The sequence below is a fragment of the Muscardinus avellanarius genome (assembly GCF_963383645.1).
Source record: "Muscardinus avellanarius genome assembly, chromosome: 5".
In the NCBI taxonomy this organism is placed as follows: Eukaryota; Metazoa; Chordata; class Mammalia; order Rodentia; family Gliridae; genus Muscardinus; species Muscardinus avellanarius.
In genome coordinates, this window is record NC_137790.1 from 72,695,375 (window position 1) to 72,722,711 (window position 27,337).

The following is a 27,337-nucleotide window of genomic DNA, read 5'->3' on the forward strand; positions in this document are numbered from 1 at the left end:
AGAAAGCTAACAAGCCCCTCAATTCCTGGGAGGAAGATTTCCTGAGCTGCCTAAAGAGCAATAGCTGACAGCCACTTTTGTGCCAGGGCATCAGCTGAACACCTCTGGGACTCTGAAGGGAAGGTGGAGGTGGGCAGGGCCCAGCCACTCATTTCCTGGCCCTCCACCAGGGCCAGAGGCCATGCCCCTGGAGGGGGGCATGCCAGGCCAGTGGGGGGTTTGTGTCCCGGGGCTGGACTTCTTAAGGGCTCCTCGGGCCCCGGGGCTTGCTCTGAGCTCTACCTGTTTTTGGTCTTCCAGTCCGCAGCCGCCACAGCCCCAGGTTTCCGAGACTCCCTGGGCAGATGAGGGCGGCTCCGTTTATCACCTGACCGATGAAGACTTTGACCAGTTTGTGAAGGAACACTCCTCTGTCCTCGTCATGTTCCACGCCCCATGTGAGTGGAACTCTGCTCCCCCTCTGCCCTGACCTCCCGCAGAGTAGGTAGGGTGCTCTGCTTTGGGACCTGAGTCTAGCAAGCACCTCCTTGTCAGGTGCCAGGAGCCATGCTAACAGGGGACACCATGAGGACAGGTGAACTCCCTGCCCTCAGAACTGTACAGATGGCCCAGTCAGGTCACCTTTGTCCCTCAGCTGGAGCACAGCAAGGCTGAGTAGCCTCCTCCAAGTCAGCATGAACTGGAGGGGTCAAGCCAGGAAGTGTTCTTAGATGCTACCTCAAGTAGTAGCCGCGCCTCTCCCCTGGGCTGGGGAGCCAATGCACAGAGAAGCCTGCGCCTGCCTGGTAGCTAAGCAGGCAGAGTAAGGCCAGAGCTGGAGCATCAGACCTCCCAGCATTTAGAATGCCTTCTTCTTGCTTCACCTGGTTTCAGTCTCAGCCTGAGACTGCCACGGTGAATAATGGAAGATCGCTGTGTCTATGTGCAACGTGCTTGCAGAACAGCTGCAAGGTCTGCAGCTCGGGATTCTTCTGCGTCAGCATCCTCCCACACTTGTGGAGGATGGAAACTGACTAGTTGGTCTTCAAGAGGAAGGCTGCTTCTGGAAGGGTGAGCAAGGGTCCTGTGAGAGCAAGGGAATGGGACAGAGCTGGGAGGGCCTGCCTCCCATGGGTGAAGAGCCGAGGATGCCATCCCGGTGTGAGTCAGGGTGTACATGTGTGTACTGCTCTCTCATAGCCTCCTGACTGCTCTGGTCCAGTGATGGTGAGTAAGAGATTGTGGCAGGAGTCGCATGCTTCACGGAACAGTGTCAATGCAGTGTCACAGAGCATGAGGGCTCTTAGTCCAGGCAGGCACATTCTCTTTACATAGGAGTCTTTGCCCTAACAGATGGATTCCTGAAGGGCCATTTTTCATTTTACCCACAGTGCCACAAAGTGAGTCTGATTATCCCCATTCTGCAGATAAGGAGCTTGTGGCAAAGAGAAATGACACAGAAGCTGGTCGTGGTGGGCACGCTTGTAATCCCAGTACTTGAGAGGCTGAGACAGGAGGATCACAGGCTTATGGCCAGCCTCAGCTACTTAGTGAGGCCCTCTGCAACTTAGTGAGACCCTGTTTCAAAATAAGAATTTTTAAAAATAGGACTAGGGGTGTATCTTGGAGGTAGAATGCCCCTGGGTTCCATCCCCAGTACCGGGAAAAAAAAAAAAAAAAGACACAGACTGTCTTGTCTCCTGCTTGCGAGCACTGTATTCTTCAGACTTCAGGGGCCACTGGATCTGGGAGGAGCAGGGTCACAGCTTGACCCCTGGGCTGCTGACCACTGTCCCTCCCTAGACATCATGAGGGTTGGTTAGTCCCGGAATTGAATTGTTCATCAACATAATATTTCTATGAACCTCCTTGACTCTCCCTGCCTTACAACTGCTAAATTCTTAGAGAATCCTAAGGAAAAGTATTTCCTATCACTTTTCTCCTTCTGAGTTTCTAGAAAAGAGATTGTTTTAAACGTGTGTGTGTGTGTTTCAAAGATCCTCCAGCTTGGGACCGTCCTGATTAAGGGTAACAACACCCCCAGGAGAATGTCACCCTCAGTTCTGCTAGGTCCTTACAGAGAACATCCCCAAGGTTAAAGGTTCCTAAAAGACTACCCACTGCTAGGACAGGCAGGCAGTGCTACTGTGGACTCTAGCTAAAACATACTCTCCTGCCCAGTCTCAGTTGCTGATAGAAGTCAGGCAGGAAGTTACATTGAATCCAGAGGTGAAGCTGCCCTGCTTGCATCCCTGGCTCTGCTGTGAAGGCAGATATGGTTGGCAATATTTACTTTCCCCTTGGGATGCTCCAGCATGGTCTCCCCCACGTTCTTGTCCTGGTCTGAATCAAGAGAGTTCACCTGTCCCTTGACCTTTTATGGCTCTGCATGTGTGAGTTTACTTTTGCTTGGCTGGGAGTGAGCAGAATCAGGCAAAAGCATAAGGTTCACATCCTGATAAACTGCCTGTTGACACTCGTCGGACTACAGTGGCCTTGCATTAGATACTCCTCTCTCCATTCTGTCCTCCTTCATCTTGGAAAGGGATGGAATGGCCATGGTTTAAAGGGGACTTGAAGCTCCGAACAAGTGAGCCGAGAGCAGGGCCCAGTGCTTTAAAGAACCATAGTGTCAGGACACCAGCACAAGTGCCAGGAGGCCAGGGACCTGCAGTGCCACCCCAGGTTTGCCAAGTGCAGAAAAGGTGCATTGTACAAATCACAGCATTACAGGTGTCAGACCCGAGCCAAACAGGGAGTGGTTGGGGAACAGACATTTTGAAGACTTAGAAAACAAGTTGGGATCTGTCAACATAGCAGGTGAAACATTCTACTCAGGATTCCTGGATGTGCTTGATTTCTTTCTTGGGATAGGATTAGTAGATTGAATTGGCATTTCTGTCTTTTATCAGGACTTTTGACAGAATGACTTGCTGTTTTTCTGATTAATGTGGAGAATCAGGCAGGACAGTGTCACTGTGGGAGACATATCTCTGCCTTGCCCTGAGACTGACTCTTGCCTGGGCCTGGCTAGAGGGTGCATAATTGTTTTTAATTGGCAGCAAGGTATATTTTCAAATTTGCAAAGGTTAGAGTTGGAAATAAGATAACCAGGTAAGATATCAAACTGTGTGTGTGTGTGTGTGTGTGTGTGTGTGTGTGTGTGTGTGTGTGTGTGTAAGAGGGAGAGAGAGGGAGATAAATAGATAGATACTGGGGGTTGAACTCGGGCATTCACCTCTGAGCTAGACCCCCAGCCCTATTTTATTTTTATTCTGGAACAGGGTCTTGCTGGAATGATGGGAGTCTTGCTACTTTCTGGGGCTATTCTTAAACCTGCAATCCTCCTCCCAAATACTGGGATTACAGATGTGTGCCACCACACCTGGCTCTGCTACTGTTTTTATTTTCTAATTGTACCACCAATTTAAAAATAATTTTAGCCACTGCCTGTTATTGGCAGTGCAAGTTTCAAGGGTTGCATGAGAATATGTGTCAACAGTAGATACCCTCTACCCCAGTGTTAGCCGCTTCTGAAGTGGGCATATCCTTCCTTAACCTAACTACATTGCCTCTACGTAAATTTAGGAGTTTTGCAATTAAAAAAAAAAGTATAATCATTCCTTATTCATTTTTCTGTGATTTTAATTTTTTCACTTACCAATAGGTCTTGAAAGTATTTTCACATAAATATAGCTGTGGGCATCTGAATCTACCTTTTTTTTTTTTTCATACTGAGGATTAAACCCCAGGGTGTTATACCACTGATCTACACCCCCACCCCTCTTTTCTTTATTTTGTTTTGAAACAGTGTTTAAGTTACCATTCATTAGCCTCCCTAAGATCTGTGATTCACCTAGCTACTTCAGTTTTTTTTGGAGGTGAGTTGGGTTTTTTTTGTTGTTTTTTGCAGTACTGAGGATGGAACCCAGGGGCATTCTACCTCCAAGCTACACCCCAGTCCTATTTTTTTTTTTTAATTTATTTTGAAACAAGGTCTCACTAAGTTGCAGAGGTCTCATTAAGAACAAGTCCTGTAAAGTCAGTATCATGATTATTTTCATTTTATAGGTAAAGAAGAAGAGCAAGAGATTAAGAAATTTACCAAAGGTCACATAGCCAAAAAAGTATAGTCCAGAATAAAAGCTAGGCCATGCTGGAGGCTGCCTAACCACTGAGCCATTCCAGAAGTCTGCCTGCTCCCATCCCCTCCTCAGGGATTTCTGGGCTGCTTAGAATGTCCAGAGGCATTTACCTCCAACCTTACACCCCCAACTCGATTTTATTTCATATTTGGAAACAGGTTCTCACTAGGTTGCTGATTTAAATTGCCAAGGCTGGCTTTGAACCTATAATCCTCTTGTCTCCGCCTCCAAAGTACTGGGATTATAAGCATGCACCACCACATCAGCTATTTTTAAATTTTGAAATAGGTTCTCACTAAGTTGCTAAGGGTCTTACTAAGTTGCTGAAACTTATCTCAAACCTATTCTCCTCTCTCAGCCTCCCAAGTACTAGGATTACAGTTCACTACCATACCTAGCCTATATGTTTTGTTATAATATTTTGTTTCTTTCTTTTTCTTCTTTCTTTCTTTTTTTTTTTATGGTGGTACTGGGGATGGAACCCTTCTTTCTACCTTCGGGCTATACTCCCAGACCTATTTTATATTTTATTTGGAAACAGGGTCTCTTAAGCCAGCAAGGCTAGCTTCAAACCTGCTCCTCCTGTCTCCACCTCCCAAGTGTGGGGATTACAAGAGTGCACTACCACTCCTGGCTTTTTTTTTTTTTTTTCCAGAACTAGAGATGGAACCTAGGGGCATTCTTCCTCCGATATACACCCCCAGCCCTATTTTTCTTTTTTACTTTTTAGTTTGAAACAGGGTCTCAAAGAATTGCAAAGGGCCTCACTTAAGTAGCTGAAGCTGTCCGCAAACCTCCATCCTCCTGTCTCAGCCTCTTGAATGCTGGGATTACAAGTGGACACCACCATGCCTGTCGGGATATTTTTTGTTTTCTAAATTTAATTTTTTAATTCATTTGTTTGTTGACCCAAGTGGGAGGATGGAATTTAGTTTTATTTAAGTCTTTTATCCACGCATCTTTTCCCATAACCATTATCTTTTATTTTCGTATATTATTCAGAATGCATTTCTGTACATGCTTTTGATGGCCACATAATATCCCATGTATAATGGCACCATGAGGGTTTAAGTGGTTTTCTTATTGTAAGTCATGTTTCAGAGAATATTTTCACATGTAAACATTTGTCCACATGTCAGATTATTTTCTAAGAATTGAAGCCTAGAAACAAAAATGTAAAAACTTATTTTCTACATTTTGCACTAGTATAAAGGATTGACCACTATGCAGGAAGAGGGGCTGTGGCACAGAAGATGTCCACCAGTGTGAATTGCCCCAAGATGTCTATGATGTCAGTGAGTCAGCTCTGCTCTGTAGATACTTGGAAGAGCCCTGTGGTCTCTGTGGAGCCTTAACAGTGTTTAGAAACCAGTGATTCTACTAGCATGTGTAATAAGCTGCTCTCCCTGGCAGGCCCAAGCCAGGTTTCAAGCGAGGCATGAGCCAGGGTTATCCAGAATCCTAGGTATCATCCTGGGAACTGGCTCCTGAAGAGCTTTAATCTTCAGGAACAGATTCAGAGGACAGATTAATCTGGTCCTCTGGAAAAATCTGGTTCCTGCATCCAGGAAAGCCCTGTAGCTGATCTGAAATAAAATAATAAGTGTAATTGAAATTAATGAAGTGCAGAGAACTCTGAAGACATAGGTTGACAAGAGAACAGCATTCCCACAGACAGAAGACAGCATCATGGAAGAGCTGATGTGCAGCCCTTCATGCCAAAGCACGAAATCGCGAGCAAGTGCACTTACACAGATGATAAAAATCCAACAAGGAAGTTTAGCAGTAAAACTTAATGGCCTATCAAATCACAATGGGGACAGTAAATACGGCAGGCCAGAACCCTGCTCCCTACCTCTAACCCTCCTTCTCTGATTACCCTGCAGCCAGGGACATCCTGAAGATCAGGCCCAGGAGGCTCAGGCTCGGCTCAAGACAAACACCATTTATCACCACAGCTCCCCAGGACAGGCAATGCTGGGGGAGGGGGCATTTCCGCAGCCAGGCCTATTTCCTCTGGGCCTGGCCGGTCTCCTCATCATAAGTTCTGTTTGCAGAAGTTTATTGCTTAGCCTTTAGTGTCTTGTTCAGGAGGCAGAAAGAATTGATGCTAGAATTGAAAACCTTAGCAATATCAAGAGAGCTCTAGGGTGTACCTGAGAAATGTTAGAACATCAGTAGATGTTGGAGATTTCCAAGGATGTTTTCCAGACCTAGTAAGGAGCAAGGGAAGCACACAATTGTTAGTGGGGAATGGAAGATATGTCACACTGACCAGCCTGGCTGCCAGCTATACAAAGTAGAGATGTTTCTTAGTCAAATTAGCAACCATCTGGGTGCAAGCCATGACCCTCACCCATAAAACAGTTCAAATAAGCCTAATGTGTTAGCTTTCTATCACTGTTATGAAATCAACTCAGAAAGAGAAAAGGGTTATTTTTTACTCAGTTTCAGGGGTTTGGGTTCATGGCTCCTTGGCCCCATTGCTTTTGAGCTTATAGCAAAGCAGGATACATCATGGCAGAAGTACATGGTAGTAGAGGAGGCTGCTTACCCACTGGCAGCTGTGAAACACAGAGAGGAGGAGGAAGGGGACAGGGATGGCCCCCATTATCCCCTTCGAGGGCACACCCTCTGTGCCCTAACTCCCTCTTCCTAGGCCCCAACTCTTGAGTCTTCCATCACCCCCAATACCACCATGCAGGGAACCAAACCTTTAACACATGGGCCCTCAGGGATACTTTTCCTAACCATCCAGCTTATGTGCACAGGTATAAACCTGAACCGTACCATCCTACAGTTAGTTCATTCAAAGATCATGCAGAGCACTGTCATAAATGTCAGCTAGCCAGCTAAGCCCCTGCCTGTTTGAGCTTACATCCCAGCTCAGGGAGACAGGGCACAAGTTAGCAAATTGTTCCCGCTATTGTTAGTATTATTGAGAAAATAAAGGCAGACATTTGAAGAGAGTCTGATGGTGTGAGGCTCCATTAGGTTAGGTAGTCAGACTCTGTAGAAGTGAAAATTGGCTTTGGCACTGGGGATTTAACTCAGGAGCATTCTACCTCTGAGCAACACCCAGGCCTTTATTTATATTTTGTTTTGAAGCATGGCTTCCCTAGGTTGCTGAGTCTCATTAAGTTACTGAGGCTGCATGCTGCTCTATTACACCAGCCAGACTGCTGTCTTCATATGGAACAACTTCTGCTTTATTAATTGTCTCAGAATAAATTAATTACAACCTCAAAAAAGAAAGAAAGAAAAAAAGAAAGAAAGAAGGAAAGAAAGATCACTCGGGGCCAGATACAGTGATGCACACCTGTCATCCCACCACCTGGGAGGCTGAGACAGGAAGATTGCAGATTCAAGGCCAGTCTCAGCAGCTTATTGAGATCCTGTTTCAAAATAAAAATAAAAATGGATGGGGGTATTAAATTAAAAAAAAAGTTACTGAGGCTGACCTCAAACCTGTGATCCTTCTGTCTCAGCCTCCCAAGTATTGGAATTATACCACCATGCCTGGATTGTTGAAGTGAAGTTTGAGAGAAAGTCTCAGTCATGTTGAGTGAGCCAGGTATAGACTGGGGGAAGACCATGTTCCAGGCAGAGGCGAGAGCACATTCAAGGTCCCTGAGGTAGAACTGAGCTTGGTGTGATGGGAGATGAGGAAGATGCCTGAGGCTGCAGCACAGAGAACAGCAAGGAAGTGACCTGAGTTGAGGTTGGAAAGCAGGCAAGAGCCAGCTAGTACAAGGCCTGTAGCCAGGACAAGGAGTTGAACTTTAATCTGACTGTGATAGGAAGCCCCTGGGGCGTTTTAAGCAAGGAATTTGATAATAAATATCATAGAAATAACTGAATAAGAAGTATTCTGTGGTTAGGAGAGAAACAATTTATTCAGTGGGGCTGGAGTGAACTGGAAAGGTTCAAAGCAGGGCCAGAACCCAGATGGGATCTCAAGGGCCATCCAGGGTGGGCGCTGTGTGTGGAGAGGCCTTACCCATTGGGAAGGGGCTGTGAAGAGGGGGCAGTGTTGATGGCCCTGGTGGGTTAATTGTTTCGTCTCCCAGAACCAGGATTTCTGAATCTGTAAAATGGATCTACTAGCTGGGTGTGGTGGCGTAGGCCTGTAATCCCAATACTTGGGAGGCTGAGACAGGAGGATCACATGTTCAAAGCCAGCCTCAGCAACTTACTGAGACTCTCAGCAACTTAGCAAGACCCTGTTTCCAATTAAAAAATAAAATAGGGCTGGGGGTGTAGCTCAGAGGTGTAGCCCTGAGTTCAATCCTCAGCACCAAAAAGTAATAATAATAAAGTGGATCTACTGAGCTCTGTCCCACATCTCAGGGACTGTAGGGACTGAGTGTGTGGAAGCTTGTAAGATAGCAAGATTTCTTTTACTCAGGGACTCCTGGGAGACAAGGCTGAAAGTGCAGGAGAGAACTGAGCTTGTGAACCAAAAAATTGGAGGTTTTTGGAGATATACCCCAGCCAGCCCTTCTGTGTGTGACAGGCATCGTGGGCTGGTCACGGTCACTTTTCACAGCAAGCCAGTCCTCAGGCTCAGAGCCTGCCTCCAGCCCACCACTGCTAAAAGCTGGCAGGTGGCATGCGGTGTATTTGCCGCCCCAGCAGGACAGGCTCCAAAGCGCAGGAACCTGATAAAGGTCTGAAGATGGCACTCTCTAGTGCATGGGAGGATGGGGGTCTTGAAGGGTCCTGCCACATGGAGTGGGACATTTAGAAAGAAAGAGCGACTTTCCATTAATGGCAGTGGCTATCTTTTCTTTCTTTTCTCTTGCCCACTCCATTCCCACCATATACTTTGACCAAGGGCCCTGCCAACAGTACCATCCACACCACATTAGGGGAGAGGGGCTCAGGGGAGCACCTCTTGAGGCCTGCCCAGGCATCTTCCAATGTGTGCTGCTGGGCTGAGCCGGCTGGTCCCTGAGCAGTGCCCTGGAGAACTGCAGGGATCCCCAATTCATCTCCAGGCAGGCTGGGCTCTTGGGTGACAGACCCAGAGCAGGAGTGGCTCAGAGCATCCCCTCTCGAAGCCTCCTCACTCCACCCCAATTAGGGGTCAGCTGGGGGCAGGAGAATGGGTGGTCACCGCGGGCAGGGAGCTTTCGGTCTGGAGGTAGCAGGGGAGTGGGGGTGGGTATTGCTGTAAGAGTTTTAGAGCCTTTTCATTCTGACCATAAGCCCCAGAGAATGATTTATGCCTCTTATTTTGGGGGGGAGTTAGAATAAAACTTTTTTTAATCTTAGTTTATTTCATGTCAGGGCAGTGGAACCTTCCACATACTATCCACTTACTCATACCTGTGAGTTGGCTTGGAAGGGCATCTGAGCCTGGGCACCCGCAGGGCAGCTGCTCTCCATGTTTTTCTACCCGCCTTCCCTGAAAAGGATCAGCGTGGCCTTGGGCTGGCCTCTGCCCGGCCTCTCAACTAGAATCTGAGTGCTGTGAGGGGATTGGGAACCCTTGGAAGTTGTTCGTGAAATTGGGAATGTAGATGGATCCGTAGGGAAGGAGCTTTCATTAGGGTCTCTTTCATCAGTGACCCCAAGGCCCGCACTCCTGCCTGACTCCCCTGCTTTCACGGAGCCTCCATCCTGGAGCTGAGAAGCTGCGCTGCCTGGGAGGGGCCGGCCATGGCTCCAGCTGGGCTGCAGGCTGTGGTTCCCCATCTGGGGGCAGGTTCAGTGAAATGGAAACACACTCTGTATGCTTAAGGTACATTCCATTACATGGGCTTCTGTAGTCACTCCAGGGAATCTGCTTGTAATCTGAGTATAAAATTGTTTCTGTGGGTAAAACAACCAACCGACTTACCATAAAACCCTTTTGTAACCTGACTATTTAGAAAATGACACATGAGTTATGGTGATGCTAAGTGTTCATTTCTGGAAAATAATATTCTCATAACTCAATTTACACTATGACCTTGATCCCTCTACAGTTCATGGGGTGAGGGTGGGGTCCTCAGTGGGCTGCTGTCAGCTGAGGCCGGGCAGAGCCAGGCTGCCCTTCTGCACCGAGGGGCAGTAGCTCGGGGGCCAGGAGCTCAGCTGCGCTTTGGGACAGGGCTGCATGGGCGTGGAGACACCTTGGCTTCTCTGAGGCTGCTCTTGCTCTGAATAGCCATGCTGTTCCAGGCTGTTACTGACTGGCCTCCACACTTCTGTTCGTCTGCTCCTCCAAGAGCCTTCCTGCTCCATAGTCACCCTTGTTCTCTACTAATTAATTAGGTCTCTTCTTTCCATTGCCAGCCAATAAATATTTGTCATGTTTCTATTTAATGATGACCCTTTTGCTTTGTGCAGAGGTACAAGGTGAGAAATTCCCAGGCCTGCCTTTTAGGAGTCAGTCTGGTACTAATACCCAGCATGATGAACCTATACTGCATGTGACAGGGTTACTGGGACGGAGCCACTAGCTCCCCAGCATGTAGGGATAGGGACAGGAGCACCCTTTTTCTAGGTCATCTCTCAAAAGTATCCTGTGTGTACTACTTTCCCCTCTACCAAAGACTATGGTCCTCTTTAGGGTGGAAGAGCCCAGGGGCTGGGACCTTTTCTTCCCTGTTTTCTTCATTGCAACCCAAATGGCATAGAGCACTCCATGTCCTCTTGCCTGTTGGGCACTGTGCAGGCTCTGAATTGAGAGTTATGGTCTCTCTCTGCCATGGTCTTATTTGGGAAGAACCACACATATGGCTAAGAATGGTAGCCACTCCCTGGAAAAGACCCATCAGGGTCAGTTTCTTGGAATGAGCCCTGTCCCCAGTGCTCTGTCCAGAGGAGCGGCTTGCCAACACTGCCTGGAGGCTTGGTGATCAGTTCTGTTTTGTATTATCCTTCTGTGGATGTAGCCACTCTGGCACCCCTTGTCTCTGGAAGGGATGGGGACTAAATGGACTACAGAAGCCCTATATAGGTGGGAATCGAATGGAAAGATTAAGAACAAGACAGGTTTGTGTCTTAGTGCCACCTGGAGCTGAGGTCCACAGGAATGACCTGGGAGGAGACAGAAACCTCCAAGGGCTTGTGGGAGGCAGGAGAGCTGATTGCGTGTCTCAGATGGCTCCTGTGAACACGTGAGAGGTCTTCATGCAAGCCCATGACCTTCTGCCTTCCTCGCTTTTCCTAACAATCAGAATGTGGTGTTGTCAGCTCCACACACTGAGAAGGCTGAGCCACGTCTCAGCATTGGCAGAGCCTAGTTTCCATGAGATCCCCGTGCAGCCGGGTCCCCTGAAAAGCAGCCTGCACGTGTCCTCCAGGCAGTCTCGATCCCTGCCTTGCAGCCTCGCCAGCATCAGAAGCCAGCATGCGCTCCTCCTTTGAGCATGGAACAGATTACCAATGCCTCCTGTTTTCTTAATGTGACCAATTGTGTTCTTCATGACATCTGACATGATTCGTGTGGCTATAAGGAAAAGGCAAAGCAGTCTTTACCCCAAGAAAATGCTGGTAGTTTGGAAATAATAAGTCAAACCTCTTGTCTTTCGCATCATACCCCCTCTCCTATGGGGACAACAGGAACTTAATTTTCCCCACAAACTTTTTGCTTCTGTGACTTCTTACTCCCAACTCAAGGTCCAGAGAAGATGCTGATGACAGTAATGTGGTGCCAGGAGGCACTTGCTGCCCAGGGCTGCAGCCTCCAGCTGGCTCTGATTTGCGACTGTGTGTGCAGTCTCAGGCAGTCATCCACCTCTTGGCACCTCAGTGTTCTCCTCTGTTAGTGGAGTCATGTCAGTTTCTACCTTGATGTGAGAACACAGAGCATTAGCTTAGAGCCCAGCACACCAGGACTGTGTGCGTGTTGCAAGTGTTGTTTCTGTACTTTCTTCATGCTTGTCTCTTGGGCACCCCGCCACCCCAGCCTACTCCCAATGGATAAGGCAGAAGAGTTATTTTCATTAAACTAGCTCTTATCATCTTTTCTCCCAGGTACCCCCGATTCTGGGATTGGGACCAGGCTCTCTTGCAGAGGCAGCGCAGGAGACTTTGCCAGGGCCTCCATTCCATGGGAATGGTTTCTCTTGCTCTCTCCCCACAGGGTGTGGACACTGTAAGAAGATGAAGCCAGAGTTTGAACGTGCAGCGGAAATCCTCCATGGAGAGGCAGACGTAAGCGTCCTTCCCTGACCCCCTCACCACACCCTTTGAAGAGATTCTGCCATGTGCAACTTCCAGCGACTTCTTAGCAAGCCCCGAGGCAGCTGCCAGTCCCCAGAGGCCTGTCGCTCTCCCATATCCCCAGTAGAAACACCTTGTTTGGACAGGTGGGGGCCTGTACCAAGGATGGAGAGGTCCATGTTCCCCTACCAATCCTGGTGACCTCTGCCTGCTCCCTTTTTTCTCTGGAATCTTGACTATTGGGAGCAGGCCCCAGGCTGCCCAGCGTGGTTGGTGAGGTGGTTTTTAAAGCTTCATCTCAGCCCATAAATGAGAAATGAGGGGCACTCCAGTGTCCAGCTCTTCCCTGGAATGTGTGAGTCCAAGAGGCCAAGCACCATCGTAAAGTTCTTTCCAGTCAAGAGGGGATTGGGGGCCAGCATCTGGGCTCCTCTTTTCCACCAGCGCTGCGTCTGAGGCTATAACGCATGGTTGGCCTTTCCCCCATCCCAGAGCTCTGGTGTCCTTGCAGCTGTCGACGCCACCGTCAACAAGGCCCTGACAGAGAGATTCCACATCTCAGAGTTTCCTACATTGAAGTATTTTAAGAATGGAGAGAGATACGCAGTGCCTGAGCTCAAAACAAAACAGAGGATTGTTGAGTGGTTACACAAGTAAGTCTTCCGCTGTGCCGCGCTGACCTCACCGCTGCCATCTGCGCTGGGAACTAGCTTCAGGAGGTGGAGTGACCCTGGGCCACTGTCCTTGGCTTGGGGCCCGCAGGAGCCAAGGCAGGCTTGACTGAGCTTGTACATTAGATTTCTCGGGTCATCATAACAAAGTAACACAGACTGGGTGGCTGAACAACAGAACTTTCTTAGAGTTCTGGCAGCTAGAAGCCAGAGATCAAGATTTCGCAGGGTTGGTTTCTTCAAAGGCCTCTCTTTGCTTCTAGATGGCCATCTTTTTTCTTTTTTTCTTTTTTTTTTTTTTTTAGTACTGAAGATTGAACCCAAAGGCAGTCTATCTCCAAACTACCACCAGTCCTTTATTTTTTATTTTGAAACCAAAAAAAAATCTTAACATGTTGCTGAGGCTGACCTCAAACCTGTGATCCTCTTTTCTCAGCCTCCCAAATACTGGGATCACAGGTGTGCACCACCACAGCCAGCGTAGATGGCCATGTTATTCTCATACCTTGTGGTCTTTCCCCTGTGTGTATGTCTGTAACCTAATCTTATCTTAGAAGGACATCAGTCTTATAGGGTTAGGGCCCCCTAATGAGGACCCACCTGCAACTTAGTTATCTCTTTAAAGGCTCTGTCTCCAAAAACTGTCACATTTTTGACACAGCACTAACCAGTGCTCGAGTCCTGTACAGAACAGTGAACACAGGCGTATGTGTCCTTCCTGTGTGTGTCCTGCTGCTGAGAGCCAGGAGAGCTCCTGTGAGAACGTGGCCTCTGGAGTCTGAGAGACCTGCACTTGGATCAGAACCCCTCTAAGTTCTAGTTTCTCTGTAAAATGGAGTCAGTACTATTTCCTTAGACATGTCTAGGGAATTAAGTGTGAAAAGTATTTATGGCACAGTTTATCATGTGGACGTACTCAAAGAAAGGAAGCTATTTTCTAGGTCTAAGTGGACTTCGCCTTACAATATGTGACATACAAATAGAATACAATATGTGACATAGAAATAAAATGCTTTCTAGTCTCTTTTCTTGCATTGCTGGGCCTTGAACCCCAGGCCCCACGTATGCTAGACACATGCTCTCTACCACTGAGCCACATCCTCAGTCCCCTGCTTTCCTAACTTATTCTCCATTTCATCTTCTACTCTTACTGAGGCCAGATCTTATTTCTGTTTCATTAATGAAAAGAGTTCCAGGTTCAGAGAGGTCACAGACCCCGCTTAGAGATGAATAGCGTTTATCTCAGGCATTTGGACAGGAGCCTTTGGATGATGTACCCCGGATGACTCTGGGGTGGGCATCGAGGTTCCTCCCCAGAAGCAGGATGAGCATGGCGCCCGTGAGGTGCGTGGGGTTTGCTTGTATGTGCACAAGTCAGCCGAGCTGCAGGTAATAGGGATGCTCCTGCCAGCAGCCAGCCTTAGGGGCAAGGTAGCAGAAAGGCCAGGGAGCCAGGAAGCTGTAGGACAAGGAGAAGTGGGGAGGACCTCTTCCCTTTGTGAGGAGAAGGTGGGGAGAGCCAGCCTTGGTCACCAGCACAGGGACACTGTACCAATGTGCAGAGGTTAGAGGAAAGCCGGACGTGGCAGCGCAGGCTTGTAATCCCACTACTTGGGAGGATGAGACAGGAAGAGCACAGGCTCATGGCCAGCCTCAGCTACTTAGTGAGGCCATCTGCAGCTTAGTGAGAGCATGTTTCAAATTAAAGAATAAAAAATAGGGCCTGGGGTATAGTTTGGAGGTAGAATGTCGCTGGGTTCAATCCCCAGTACTGAAGAAAAAAAGAGGTTAGAGGAAGAAAACTGACTTGGGGGTATGAAGGAGGAGGAAAGAGTAATATGTTCTCCCTCTTGGTAGGTTTGAAATAACAGCTGCAGCAGGTGGGAAAAAACCTGGAAATGGGCTTGGTGGCACACACCGGCAATCCCAGCACTTGGAAGGATGAGGCAAGAGAGTCACAAGTTTGAGGCCGGCCTTGGCAACTTAAAGAGTCCCAGTTTCAAAATAGAAAGTAAAATAGAACTAGGAGTATAGCTCAGAGTTGGAATGTCCTTGAGTTCAATCCCTAGTATCAGACAGACAGATACCTAGAAACAAGCTTAGATAAGAGACCAGAGCTCCAGCTCTCCTCTGCCACCATCGCCACTGAAGCTATGCAGAGCGATAAGATCTTTCGAGAACTGCCGCAGAATTGGAATAGAACTGGAAGATGAGAAGGCTGGGGAGGGGGTGAGACGCTGCAGGTGTTGTTAGAGAAACCTCCTGAAAGGGGAGAGTCTGGGGCCTGGTCCCGAACCAGCGGGATCCTCCCGTCTCCGCCTCCCTCCTGTCTCTGCCTCCCAAGCGCGGGGATTACAAGCGTGAGCCACCATGCCTGGCTAAGTTACCTGGGTTTGAAGCCAGGCCCACCTTACCCCTTGGCCTGTGCTCTCTGCCAGAACAAAAGCTTAGGAGCAGAAGATAATGGAAGGTCATGTAGGATCTCCTGGGGAGAGAGGGACTGGGGAGCCAGGCAAGGAGGTTCTGTACCCTCGAGAGAGGTGCTTGCCCTAAATGGGGGCAGGTCTCCCACCTCTCTACAGACAGAGGACCCTCAGAGGAAACATCTTTGCAGATGGTACAGGTTTGAGGGTGCTTAAACCAAGCTTTTACAGTGAAATTTTAGAAGGGATACATAGGAATTCTTCATGTGTCTTCCCAAGGGGTTGGGATTGGGGTGGGAGTACACTTGCTGATCCCTGACTACCTCCTCATAACTGCTCTCCCCCCGTGTCCTGCAGCCCCGAGGCCCCCCCGCCCCCAGAGCCCACTTGGGAAGAGAAGCAGACGAGTGTGTTGCATCTGGAGGGGAACAGCTTCCGAGACACCCTGAAGAAGAAGAAACACGCCTTGGTCATGTTCTATGCTCCTTGTAAGTAGCTCATGCTCATGAGGGGTGAGGTAAGACAGGCCGGCCCCGCCAAACCAAGAAGAGCCGCTGCTCACCCGGGGCCCAAGGCAGCTGCTGGTCAGTCATCTATACTTGGAGCTGGCCCCCCAGTTCCGTTCCAAGCTGGGAGGACCTTAGCATCTTTGGCCTCATTTGTGAGCCCTGTCAGGCTCTTGTCCACGTTTTAGAGATGCCTTTCTCCGGTCGGTTTTAAAGCTGCTCTGTTGTGGTGGGGCCTAGCCTCCTCACATCCCTGGGCTCTTCCATGCTGCCTGCCCCTTACCCAGCCACTTCCTTTCTCCAACTTCTCCTCTTCTTCCTCCTCCTCCTCCTCCTCCTCTTCCTGGCACTGACTTCACCTTTGAGGCCTTGAAGCCCCCTTCCCTGACCTCCTCAGGGCTCAGAGCCATTGAGTTTGATGCACCAGTACAGGGATAAGCAGTTTGCACCTGAGGTCCTCTGTGATTCTTTCTCATTTTAATCAAAGCTTAAGCCGAGGATGTGACAGGTCTGCTAACATTGCTATTTGTGACCTCCGGTTTTGTGTATTCCCATTTTGAAGTTGTTAATTGACTCTTAGAAGAAAATGCTCTTAGATTCCCCATTCTTCTGGTGCCCTTCTCTCTCCCCCAGGTTACAGCTCAGCTTAATGGAGTGAGGATAATAAAAGCTGCTGTCTACAGAGAAGCCAGGCAGCTCAATCTAGTCATAAACCCGCTCAGTTGTAGCCGGCGCTCCTGGTTGTGTCTCTTCTGCCCTCGCTGTTCAAGTGTTAGTAATCTGTAATGTCTCCTCTTTCTGTCTGCCTGGGAAGGGCTACCGCCTGGTGCTGACAGCCTGCGGCCTCAGACCCCATCCACCCTTCATCAGACAGCACGCCTGGCATCCTCCCTGCCCTGGCGTGAGCAGGGTGGAACTTGTTCTCTCCGTTCATCAGAGAGCTTCTCACTGTCCTCCTCTGCCCTGGAGTGGGCTTGGAAGCCTTCGTGGATTTTGAGAAGTTAACATCTTCCTTCAGGACACAGCAGGACATAGACCCAGGAGAGGCGTGGCTGCCCAAGGCCCTGTGTCAGTGGGCCTTAGTGACGGGCACTTCCCTCTCTATCACAGGCATGATTCTGTGGGAAACTGTTTTCTCAGTGAGTAAGCACCTGGCTCCTAAAATAGGAGTCCTTGAGCAGCTACTGGGTGGACTTAGAAAGTGCAGCTGAAATATTTTTCCTCAGAAGCACCTCTTGTCTTTCATCCAGGACCAGAGCCAGACCTAAACACTGCAGACAGTTCAAGCAGTAAAGCCAAACACTGATAATATATAAAGTAAAAAGCAAAAGGTTGCCCCTCACATCCTGCCTCACCCCTAGTTTTTTTGTTTGTTTGTTTTTTATTTTTTGAAGTACTAGGGATGGAATATGGGGGTATTCTACCTCTGAGCTATACCCCCAGCCTTATTTTTTATTCTTTATTTTGAAACAGGGTTTCACTAAGTTGTGGAGGGCCTCACTAAGTAGCTGAGGCTGTCCGTGAACCGGAATCCTCCTGTTTCAGCCTCCTGAATGCTGGGATTACAAGTGTGCACCACCACGCCTGGCTCACCCTAGTTTTCTGCTCCCCCATACCTGCCCTCCCCCATACCCACCTCCCCACACACATTCCTTGCCTTCACCACATCCTTCCCACCTGCTACCCATGTCAGCCCTGCATGGGCAGGCCATGAGCCTGCCCTTTCTAGGCCAGCTTGGCCACAAGTCCAGTTGGGATTTGCTGTCCCACTGTTGAGGAGGCTTTTCCTACTCCTTAGGTGTGGTGCATTTTTTTAAAGCCTAAATTAATAAAAAAAAAAAAAAAAAAAAAGCAAGCCACTCTGACCCATCTGACACCTCTTGGAAATATCTTCATGCACTTTCTAAAGCAGCCTTCCTTCCAGTTTGCAATCTGCTGTGCTCTTTCTTTTGGATAATGAGAAAATGAGATGCAACAGAAGCCATTAATCTGAGGCCCAGATATTTTAAACTAATGGTACAAAAATTGGTACTGAGCTGACAGTTACCTTTATACTTTCAATGAGCAAAGAGGTTAAAAGGGGGAAATTAATAGTGAAAGATTTTGAGGATGGGGGTATGTTATTTTCAGCCAGCCTAATACTATTACTTGCCTTGTGCCATTCATAGGGGCCTGTAGCTGCCACAGATTTGTCTTTGATAGATGTTGTTAACCAATAGATGTGTCTTTAAATGTTTTGAAAATTATATAGCATCACTCCTTTATAGTATGACATTTTAACGAATTGGAGCATTTTGTCCCTCTATTAGGTCAAATTAGTTAAGTGTTACTTGTAATTGACATTTTAGGCAATTAAAAGTCATCCATCTGGTATCTGCCACGTAGGCTGTGCGGGCACTTTGTCTCATTTAGTTCTGATATAGCCATGACCAGCCCAGTTCTCTCCTACTCCTTCTGTATCAGAGATTGGTAAACTTCCCTCAGACCCCCTCCCCATTACCCCCTCATGCTCTTCTGGGATCAGCTGACCACTCGGGCCATATGGGTGGCCCACCCACCTGAGAAACCAGCTTAAGTGCTAAATTCAGATTAAATGTGTAGCTTAGCCTTAATTTGGTTTCACAAAACCCTTTGAAATGCCAGTCATTATTATCTTACTCTAAATCGGAAAAAGCAGAAGAGAGCAAAGCTATTTCTGTTCCCCACCGTGTCATCTCTGCTTTCCCGTAGTGGGGAGGGTAGGCCATTTGTCAGGGAGTCATGGGGGGAGCCAAGCCTCCCCAGGGCGCATGTGGCCTCTCCTACATGTATTTTGATCAGAATTAATTACCACAGTCAGGGTCAAAGCCAGTGTGTCCTGTTGGCAGATCTGTTCGCTGGTACCGTGGAATAGTGTGTGGGAGGGGGGTTGGCTCTGGGTTCTGATCTGCGCATGGGGAAGGGTCAGAGCGCCTGCAGCTTCCTAGACAAAGTGACCTACACAGGTCCCTCCCCCACAGCCCAGCCAGAGGGACTCCAGTGCAGACTGAGGGACAGGGCCACAGGGAAGGCCACACATTGGTGGGCCCTCCTCCACTCTGACAGGCCTTCTCCCTGGGACAGGAAGTGTCTGGCCACTCCCTGCAGCTTGCCTTCCCCTTTGCCTGACCTGGGCACGCCTATCCCTGGCTTCCAGGTTAAGGGCATAGAGCAAGGGTGAGGCTTGCCAGCAGTGTGAAGTCAGCCTGGGTGGCGGCGGCTCTGGCTGAGTGGTTGCCTCTGTCCACCCCCCTCTCCCAGTGCCACTTCCTCAGTGATGAAGTGGAGAGATTTCTATCATCCCAAGGCAGGAGAAAAATGTAACAGGCTCAGGAGATCCTGAACACAAACTCCTTTCCTGAGCCCAGAGCTCCCGCTGTGTCCTAGATCGGGCTCTGCCTAGTCCCCAGAGCAGCCTCCGGAGAAGGAGCCTGCAGATGAGACCTCAGGGAGCCTGCAGGGTAGTGGCACATGCCAGTACTTGGGAGGCTGAGACAGGAGGATCATAGGTTCAAGAGCAGCCTTAGCAACTTAGCAAGACCCTATTTTAAAATAAAAAGGGCTGGAAATGTAGCTCAGAGGCAGAGCCCCCTGGTTCAATTCATTCCCAGTACCACAAAGAGGAAAAAACATGACCATAGTACTGAGCTACCTCTTAGGCCAGGTGGTGGTAGGAGGTCCTGGGGCAGGAGTGCAATGATACCCACAGGTCAGGTGGAGGGATGGTTTAAGTGGCAACATTGATGCAAGAACCCTGACAGGGGGTGGGCAGGATGTGATGCTTCTGAAAAGGGTCCCCCAGAGACCCCAGAAGTGGCCCCAAGTCTACAGCCTCTCAGCCCGTGTGACACTGTCCCCTCTCATGCAGGGTGCCCGCACTGTAAGAAGGTCATCCCCCATTTCACTGCTGCTGCTGACGCCTTCAAAGACAACCGGAAGGTAAGGACATCCCTTCATCTCTCATCCCACCTCCAACTTTGACTCGCCACTAATTTCTACACGTTCTTCTCGACCAGTCAAGTTCATCCGTAAGTAGGGGCAGTTCTGTCAAGACCTGTGAGCAGGGGATTCTTGGTCTCCAGGACATTCTTTCTCTTTATAAGGCAAGACAGCAGACTGGATTTATGCTGCAAAACCCGCTAGGGATATACTGAAGCATTACAGCACTGGCTTTGGAGAGGGGGTGGTAGTGGTGTGATGTGTTTGTTTGTTTGTTTGTTTGTTTGTTTGTTTGTTTATATTTTAGTACTCAAGCCTTTTTACAGTAGGATTGTAGTCATGCATCGCTTATATAATTAAAAATACAAATGAAAACCCCACAAAAGTCAAGTGGAGGAGGCCAGGCCAGCGGATCTGTGTCCTGCTTAAGTGAAAGGCTCCTGCAACTGCCAGCTGATGAAGCATACAATTAGCAAGTTGGAGTGGCCGAGTGGCTTAGGGTGCGGTGCCAGGCAGCCAGCCGCAGGGCTGCCACTGGGCAGGGCCAGCCTCCAGAGATGTGGACCCCAGTCTTGGCGTGCCCTTCTCCTGGGTTCTTTTGTTTGTTTGTTTGCAGTGCTTAGGATGGAACCCAGACACATGCATGCTAGGCAGGTGCTCTACCACTGAGTCACCCCAGTCCTTGCATTCCCCCTCATCTCACCAGGGGAAGGGGGGAGTCCCGCTGCCTCCCATAAGCCCAAGCTGTACCCTTGAGTCACCCCCACCCACCAGGAGGGAGTCCAGAGAACGATTTCTCCTTTGCCTGCTGCTTCTCCTGGATGGACGTGGTTATGGCAGGAAAGACTTCCAGTGCCCCATCTCCCTCACTGTCCCCACCTGGCCCCAGGAGCTGGTTGGGCTCTAGAGGTGTCCAGCATAGCTCACTGCCCAGCCGGGACTGAAATCACTGTCACTCCACATAGCTGCCCTCACCTAGAATGCTGGGTGATCTGAGCAAACAGAAGGCAGAGGTTGATGACCTCCCTGCCCAGGGCTGTCCATGTCCACCTGGACTCCAGGAGACCTGAGAAGGGGCCCTGAGGCATCGCTTCTCATGAGGAATGGAGCCTGGACTTGCTTTTCCTGGCTGGGCTGGGAGCCTGGTACATAAAGCAGGGTCTAGTTGAGGTCCCGGGACAGCCAGGGAAACCCTTCGGCGCCCGTTGACATAGCACCCTCCACCCACTGCTGGGGCCATCCCAGGCTGTCCTGTGGCCTGACTTACAGCAGCACAGGGGAGGCCAGGCTTGCCGGGCCCTCTGCGGCAGACTGGAGCCAGCCTTTCTCTCCGCTTACCTCGAGGGCAGGATCCCATGTCCTCATGCCATCTTCACCTCATTGTCCTAAGGCGGGCCAGTAATGTTGCTGGCCTTTTCCTGGGTTCATTCCCTCGGTCTCTCACCTTACCTCTGCCCCTCCTTCTGGCTTCCTTTAATCCAGGCCAGGGATCCCTATGGCTCATTTCCAGGAACCCACTGTGTAACCTTTGTGTGAGGGCAGCAGGTTCTACTCAGGGTAGTCACAGCCATTCTCGGGGCCAACATCTCTCCTGAGGGTTAAGGCGACTGGCCACTCTGTGCTCCAGGCATGGTGCATGATTCTGGGGTGCTGTCATGCAAATGTCAGGTCAGAGGTTCTGGGGATGCTTCCAGAAATTGGTAATTTTGAAGAGCTGGCTCTTGTGGCCTCAGCCTGGCGTTTGGGGACCACTGGCCTGTCCACCCTCTTTTTTGATTCATGAGGTATCAGAGCCCATAGAGGAGAGGTGTCCCTTGCCTAGGGATGCCCAGAAGGTCATTAACAATCAGAACTGGGCCTCCTGCTGCTTCTCAGCCAGATTTTTGTTTTGTTTTGTTTTGTTGTTTATTCCCCACCCAGCAGCCAGACAGTCCCAGTTCCTTCCCCAATCAATATGTAGTTGGTTCTTCACTTCCATTTTCATAGCCAAAGTCAATATTAGCTCCCGCAGAGATTTATTTTACTGAATCAATAAAGCTGTGTGAGGCAGCTCATATTTTAGTGGGGAGCCTCTAGCCCTTCCCAGGAGCTTACTTGGGGACTTTATCTGTTGACGCACGGTGGAGAAAAGAACTGCAGACTGTGAGCTTTGGAGCGGATGATGTTACTGAAGGAGCCCGCAGGACACGGCCCCATGGTGGAAGGCTAGCAGGTCAGGGCAGGGGCCCAGGGACCGCTGGGCTGGTGTCCCTGGCCTAGGTGTGGGGTGTGGCCAGCAAAAGCATGAAGGTCGTGGCTGGGAGGCAGCCAGCAACCCTCTGTGACTAATCTGGCCATGTTGCACAGGCCCCCCGCCGAGGGCCGGGACCTCACTGACCCTTGAATTTCCCAGTCTCAACACCTCAGATCCCTGTAAATGTCAGCCAAATGAGGGAATAGTAATATGCTTGGCAGTGATGAGCATGATGCCCTGTGGTCCACAAGAGCTCAAACTCCACGATACGGTACCTGTGTATTCATATCTGTCTCTGCTCCTTTCGAGGAACTTGGGACTGCTCACTTAGCCTGTAGCATGAGGAATGAGACTAGCTTCTAGTCCATGGAGCTCTTGTCAGGACCACATGGCATAATGCTCTCAGCGCAGGAGCCCTCATCGCTGCCAACTGTTCCTTCATTTGGCCAACATTTACAGGGACCTGAGGTGTCGAGACTGGGAATTTCAAGGATCAGTGAGGTCCCGGCCCTCAGGGGGCTTGCAACAGGAGGTCCTGTGCAACACGGCCAGATTAGTCACAGAGGGGTTAAATGAGTAGTTCCAAGTTCCTCAACTGGAAAGGTGCAGGGACAGAATTGAATACACAGGTACTCTATTGTGTAGTGAGTATCCCAGAAATAGACCCTGTGCCTGGGGCTCAGGTGTGAGGAATTTATTTGGGAGGTGGTCTCAGGAAGCACCGGAAGGGATGGAGGAAGTGAGATTGGAAAGTGAAGGAGCCACCACCGGTGCATTGTGAGCACATGGCTCCGGGTCACTGGAGCTCAGTCCCACAGGAGACCTCACCCGGAGACCTGCCTGAGTCCTCCCACTGAAGGCCAAGGAAGCCAGAGCACTTGTCCCTGCCCCCCATCTGTCATTGGCTTATGTCTAGCTCTTCGGCTGGAAGGAAGCTCTCAAGCCAAGACCCATCGGTGCTATGGCAAATGCTAGGCTGAGGGGGCCTATCGGGATGCTGGCAGCGCGTGCCCAGGAACTGGTGCCGACTTCCTTAGAACAAGAAGTCCAGGCACTGTAGGTGTGCACACCGTGCTGCAGGGGTGACCAGTGCAGATCGAGAACGAGTCTAATGGGCAGGCATTTAGACAGGTGAAACGGGGGCACTGGGGTCTCCTCGCTGCCCTTTCCCAAGGGATAAGCCATGCTTATCTCCTCTCTTCTAAAAGCTTAGTGTGGATTTCCCTTCGCAGTGAGAAGTTGCATTCTGTATTTGTGGCTGCCCGTGACTATACGGGATTCAGAAAAGGTACACATTTTTAATTTAGTAGGTTTATAAAACCATACACTACATTTCCAGCAGCTCCAGGGCATGTATACAAATTAAATTCCTAATTTAAAATGGATGCAGGGAGAGCAGGAGCCTGGAGCAGTGCTCGCCAAGCACTCTGGGCCTAGCAGAGGAGCAGTGGCCCGGCCCAGGGCTGGACACAGGGCCCCCCTGCCAGCCGCACAGAGGCAGGGTCGGACGCACCTGTCCTGAGAAAGGAAGCCCTGTGTGGAAGACCAGAGGAGCATCTGCTTCATGTGTCTAAGGAATTCAGAACACTTTGGAGGTGAGCTGGAGTTTGCAGAAGCCTGCTGGCCTGAGCAAAACAGGCTCCACGCAGGCACTGGTGAAAGGAAGTGCGGCCTGCCTGAGGGGACGCAGCCTCCGCTCCAGCCAGTCTGCCTGTGGGAAGGTGGGGCAAGTGCCATCAAATCTTCTGGCAGTTAAAGAGGAGCTGGAAAGCCAAATTTTTATATTAAATCTTCTGGCTCTTTTCTATGTTGGCAGCTAATTCAAATTTATTTTCTTTTTAAATTCTGTGTGGGCCAAATAGAATAGGACTGAGAGCCAGCTATGGATTATGTGCTGTGATTTTGCAAACTCCGCTCTAAAATGTCTTACTACATAGGACGATCTGGCTGAGGAGGCAGAGGGAGCGCGAGGTGAGGGAGGGCCATGTGGCTCTCTGGTGGCCTGGGGAGGGTCGCACTCGAGCCTCACTCCGGCTGGCAGTCCTGCAACTCACAGGACAGTAACCTGCTCACCTGGGCACAGCTAAGGGCCAGCGGCCATGGCTGCTGGTGGCCTGCAACGCTCTCTACCTAGAAAGGGGCCTTGTCCTATGTGAGGAGCCAGCAGCCAGAGCACTGAGTCACAGCTGCTTATCAGGCTTGAATCGTCCTACTGAGTCACACACTTCTTCAGAACATTCACTGGGCTCTGAAATTATCTCATTTGTAATGTGGCAGATGCTTGATGACTGGCCTTTGCTAAGGTCACCTTTGTACCCCTAGCATCTAGAACAGGCTTGGAGTATAACAGAGCTTCAGTATATGGGGCCTAAGCCGGGTGTGGTGGCACACATTTGTAATCCCAGCATTCGGAAGGCTGAGACTTGGAGGATCGCGGTTCACGGACAGCCTCAGCTACTTAGTGAGGCCCTCTGCAACTCAGTGAGACCCGGTTTCAAAATAAAGAATAAAAAATAGGGCAGGGGGTGTAGCTCAGAGGTCAAATGCCCCTGGGTTCCATCCCCAGACCCGGAAATTTTTATATATATATATATATATATATATATATATATATATATATATATATATATATATATATATATATATATCCTGACAGACCCCCCTCCACGCATTCTAATGTGCCCTTCACCTCTTTGATGATACTTTTATATTACTATTAACTGACTCTTTCCATACTTTCTCTAGTTTGTGACCCTAGTTTGAAAACCCCCCTTTCTGCTTTATACCTTCTTACTTTGAAAGAACAACAAATAATAAGTAAAAGCTAACCTAGCATGTGGAATTTTTAGATGGGCAGAAGTGGCCAATGGCCAGTTTGAGAACCTCTTTTTGATGGAAAATTCTGATCCCCTTTGTCATGCTAAACTCCTTCTCGGTTTCTGGAATGTGCCCCTCTCTCCTCACCGTCCTGGCCTGTCCTGGCCTTGGCTCAGACGGTGAACTGTGCAGTGCCTTTGTCCTCTGAAACCCTGGCCACCTTGTCATAGCTCACGGTCACACCATGTTGGAATCATCTCTTCAGCCAGTTCCCTGCCCAGGCACTGAGCCTCTGGTCAGACAGAGCATGGCCACAGGGTCGGTAGGAGTGATTATCATAGCAGCTGACATTCACTGACCACTCTGCTGTGGCAGGCCCTGTGCCGATTGACCTCATTTGAATTCTCTTAGTCTAGTACCCTGACAACCTATGTATTGTCATTATCCTCACTTAACAGCCTAGGAAATTGAGGGACCATGGGACTAGGACATTCTAAGTCTTAATGTGCAGGCACATCAAGATTTACACTTGAGAGACTTTAGAGCTCATGCTCTTCACTTTGGTCCAGCACTGCTCCCCGCCCCCTGTCCCCAGCAGATATTCAGACTAGAGACACCCCAGGCTGACCCTCTACCTCATCCCCCAGATTGCCTGTGCTGCCGTGGACTGTGTCAAGGAAAAGAACCGGGACCTGTGTCAGCAGGAGGCTGTGAAGGCCTACCCCACTTTCCACTACTACCACTACGGGAAGTTTGTAGAAAAGTATGACAGCGACCGCACGGTGAGTTGGAGCAGCTCCTGTCCAGTGCTCTCTCTGCTGATGGGCAGGGATCGACCATGGAGCGGGGCAGCAACACCAGGCTTCCTGGACCCTCAGCAGTCAGCCGTCATGTTCCACGTTGACAAGCCATGCACCATGGGCTTGGCCAGGCCTTCACACTGCTGGGGGAGAGTTCCAAGGGGGTGTCACAGTCCTGCTTCCAGAACTGGGTGCATTCAGGGGTGCAGAGGGTTTGCTCACCTACTTCTGGAGTGGCCTCAGAGTCCAAGCAGACTCGCCCATCAGTCCTGCCACCTGTTTGAGCCTGTGGAGTCACTGGGAAGGGGGAGGGAAGGGAGTGTACATGGGCTCACGGGGGCTTACACCCTTTTTCTTTCTCTCTTCTTCTCTACAGGATTTGGGATTTACCAATTTTATTCGAACCCTCCGGGAGGAAGACCTCGAAAAACTAGGGAAAAGGAAGGAGGAGTTGTAATTTCTGCCTCAGAGAAAGCTTTTCCATTACACTGTGAATGATACCTGCTTTGTTCTGAATTTCCACATGTTCTGAAGACAAAGTTTTTTATAGCCACTTACGGCCTTTTGTACAATTTTGAAATAAAATTGAACCATTTATTTGGTGGTGTGGTTTGTTTTCACGGGACCTGCACTAACAGGCTCTGGTGGAGATGGAGGCCGTGGCCTGCGTATCCTGTCCTCCTGGGGGTGGAGATTGTACTCTGGCACCTAGTCTGCACCAGGAGGACTCTCAGTCACTGGTCCCTCAGTCAGAGGGACTGGACCACAAAATGCCCTACTGGGGAAAGGCTGGATATTGAGGGAAGCACATCAAGGTGACCAGGGGTTTGGCTTGCCGAAGCAGCCAGAAACCAAGCATTAGCTGCTTCTGGTCATTTTGGTTTCAGTTTTGGTGACTTTTCCTGGAACTTATTTGCATATTTCTCTTTCTCCAACTGTTTTTGTATTCTGTCTCCATTCCCTACTTTCTTTCCCACTGAAGAATATTAAGTTAGGCTGAGGGGCAGGTATGCTCTATGGTAAAGCATTTGCCTAGCATGTACTTAAGTAAGGCTCAATATCCAGGGAGAGAGAGAGAGAATGACTATTAAATAAGACAGGTGTGGTGGTGCACACCTGTAATCCCATTACTTGGGAGACTGAGAAAGGAGGATCACAGATTTGAGACCAGCCTTTGCAATTTCTCAAGACAGACTCAGCAATCTAGTTGAGACCCTGTTTCAAAAAAATAAAAAGGGCTGGGGGCATATCTCAGATGTGGAATGCCCCTGGATCCCAGAAAAAACAAATGCATACATAAATAGTTGCCAGTATCAGAAAAATAAATAATAAAATAGCGAAACAAATAGATTATCAAGTCTCCATGGGTGGGCACAGTAGTCATGCCTGGCATGGGGGGGCATGTGGAATAGTTGGGGAGGGAGGCCCTTCATCCTGGATGCTCGCTGTGCCCACTGGCTGGAGGGGGGCTGTATTCATGGACAGGTGTGCAGCAGTGAGCCAGCTCTCCCCGGGCACCACGACTTCACACCACATGTTCCTGGCTGGACACCTCACTGCCTCCCGCTGTGAGTCCTTCCTGCCCCACACATCTGTCCTGCTGGTCCTCCTGTTATCTGCAGCCATGTGTAATTCACATCTAGCCAGAG

General features: G+C 49.5%; 1 protein-coding gene across 1 annotated transcript in view; it reads left to right on the forward strand.

Moving 5' to 3' along the window:
* Positions 1–26,145, forward strand: part of PDIA5 (protein disulfide isomerase family A member 5) — a gene marked incomplete at both ends in the record, with an annotated part of 90,530 nt that extends 64,385 nt beyond the window's left edge. Inside the window, 7 exons of the mRNA XM_080696726.1 lie at positions 301–437; positions 12,202–12,272; positions 12,774–12,934; positions 15,733–15,863; positions 19,768–19,838; positions 25,536–25,670; positions 26,065–26,145. Coding sequence (XP_080552852.1) covers positions 301–437; positions 12,202–12,272; positions 12,774–12,934; positions 15,733–15,863; positions 19,768–19,838; positions 25,536–25,670; positions 26,065–26,145 — 787 coding nt within the window. The remainder of the gene's footprint in view (positions 1–300; positions 438–12,201; positions 12,273–12,773; positions 12,935–15,732; positions 15,864–19,767; positions 19,839–25,535; positions 25,671–26,064) is intronic.
* Between the last annotated feature and the right edge of the window lie 1,192 nt (positions 26,146–27,337).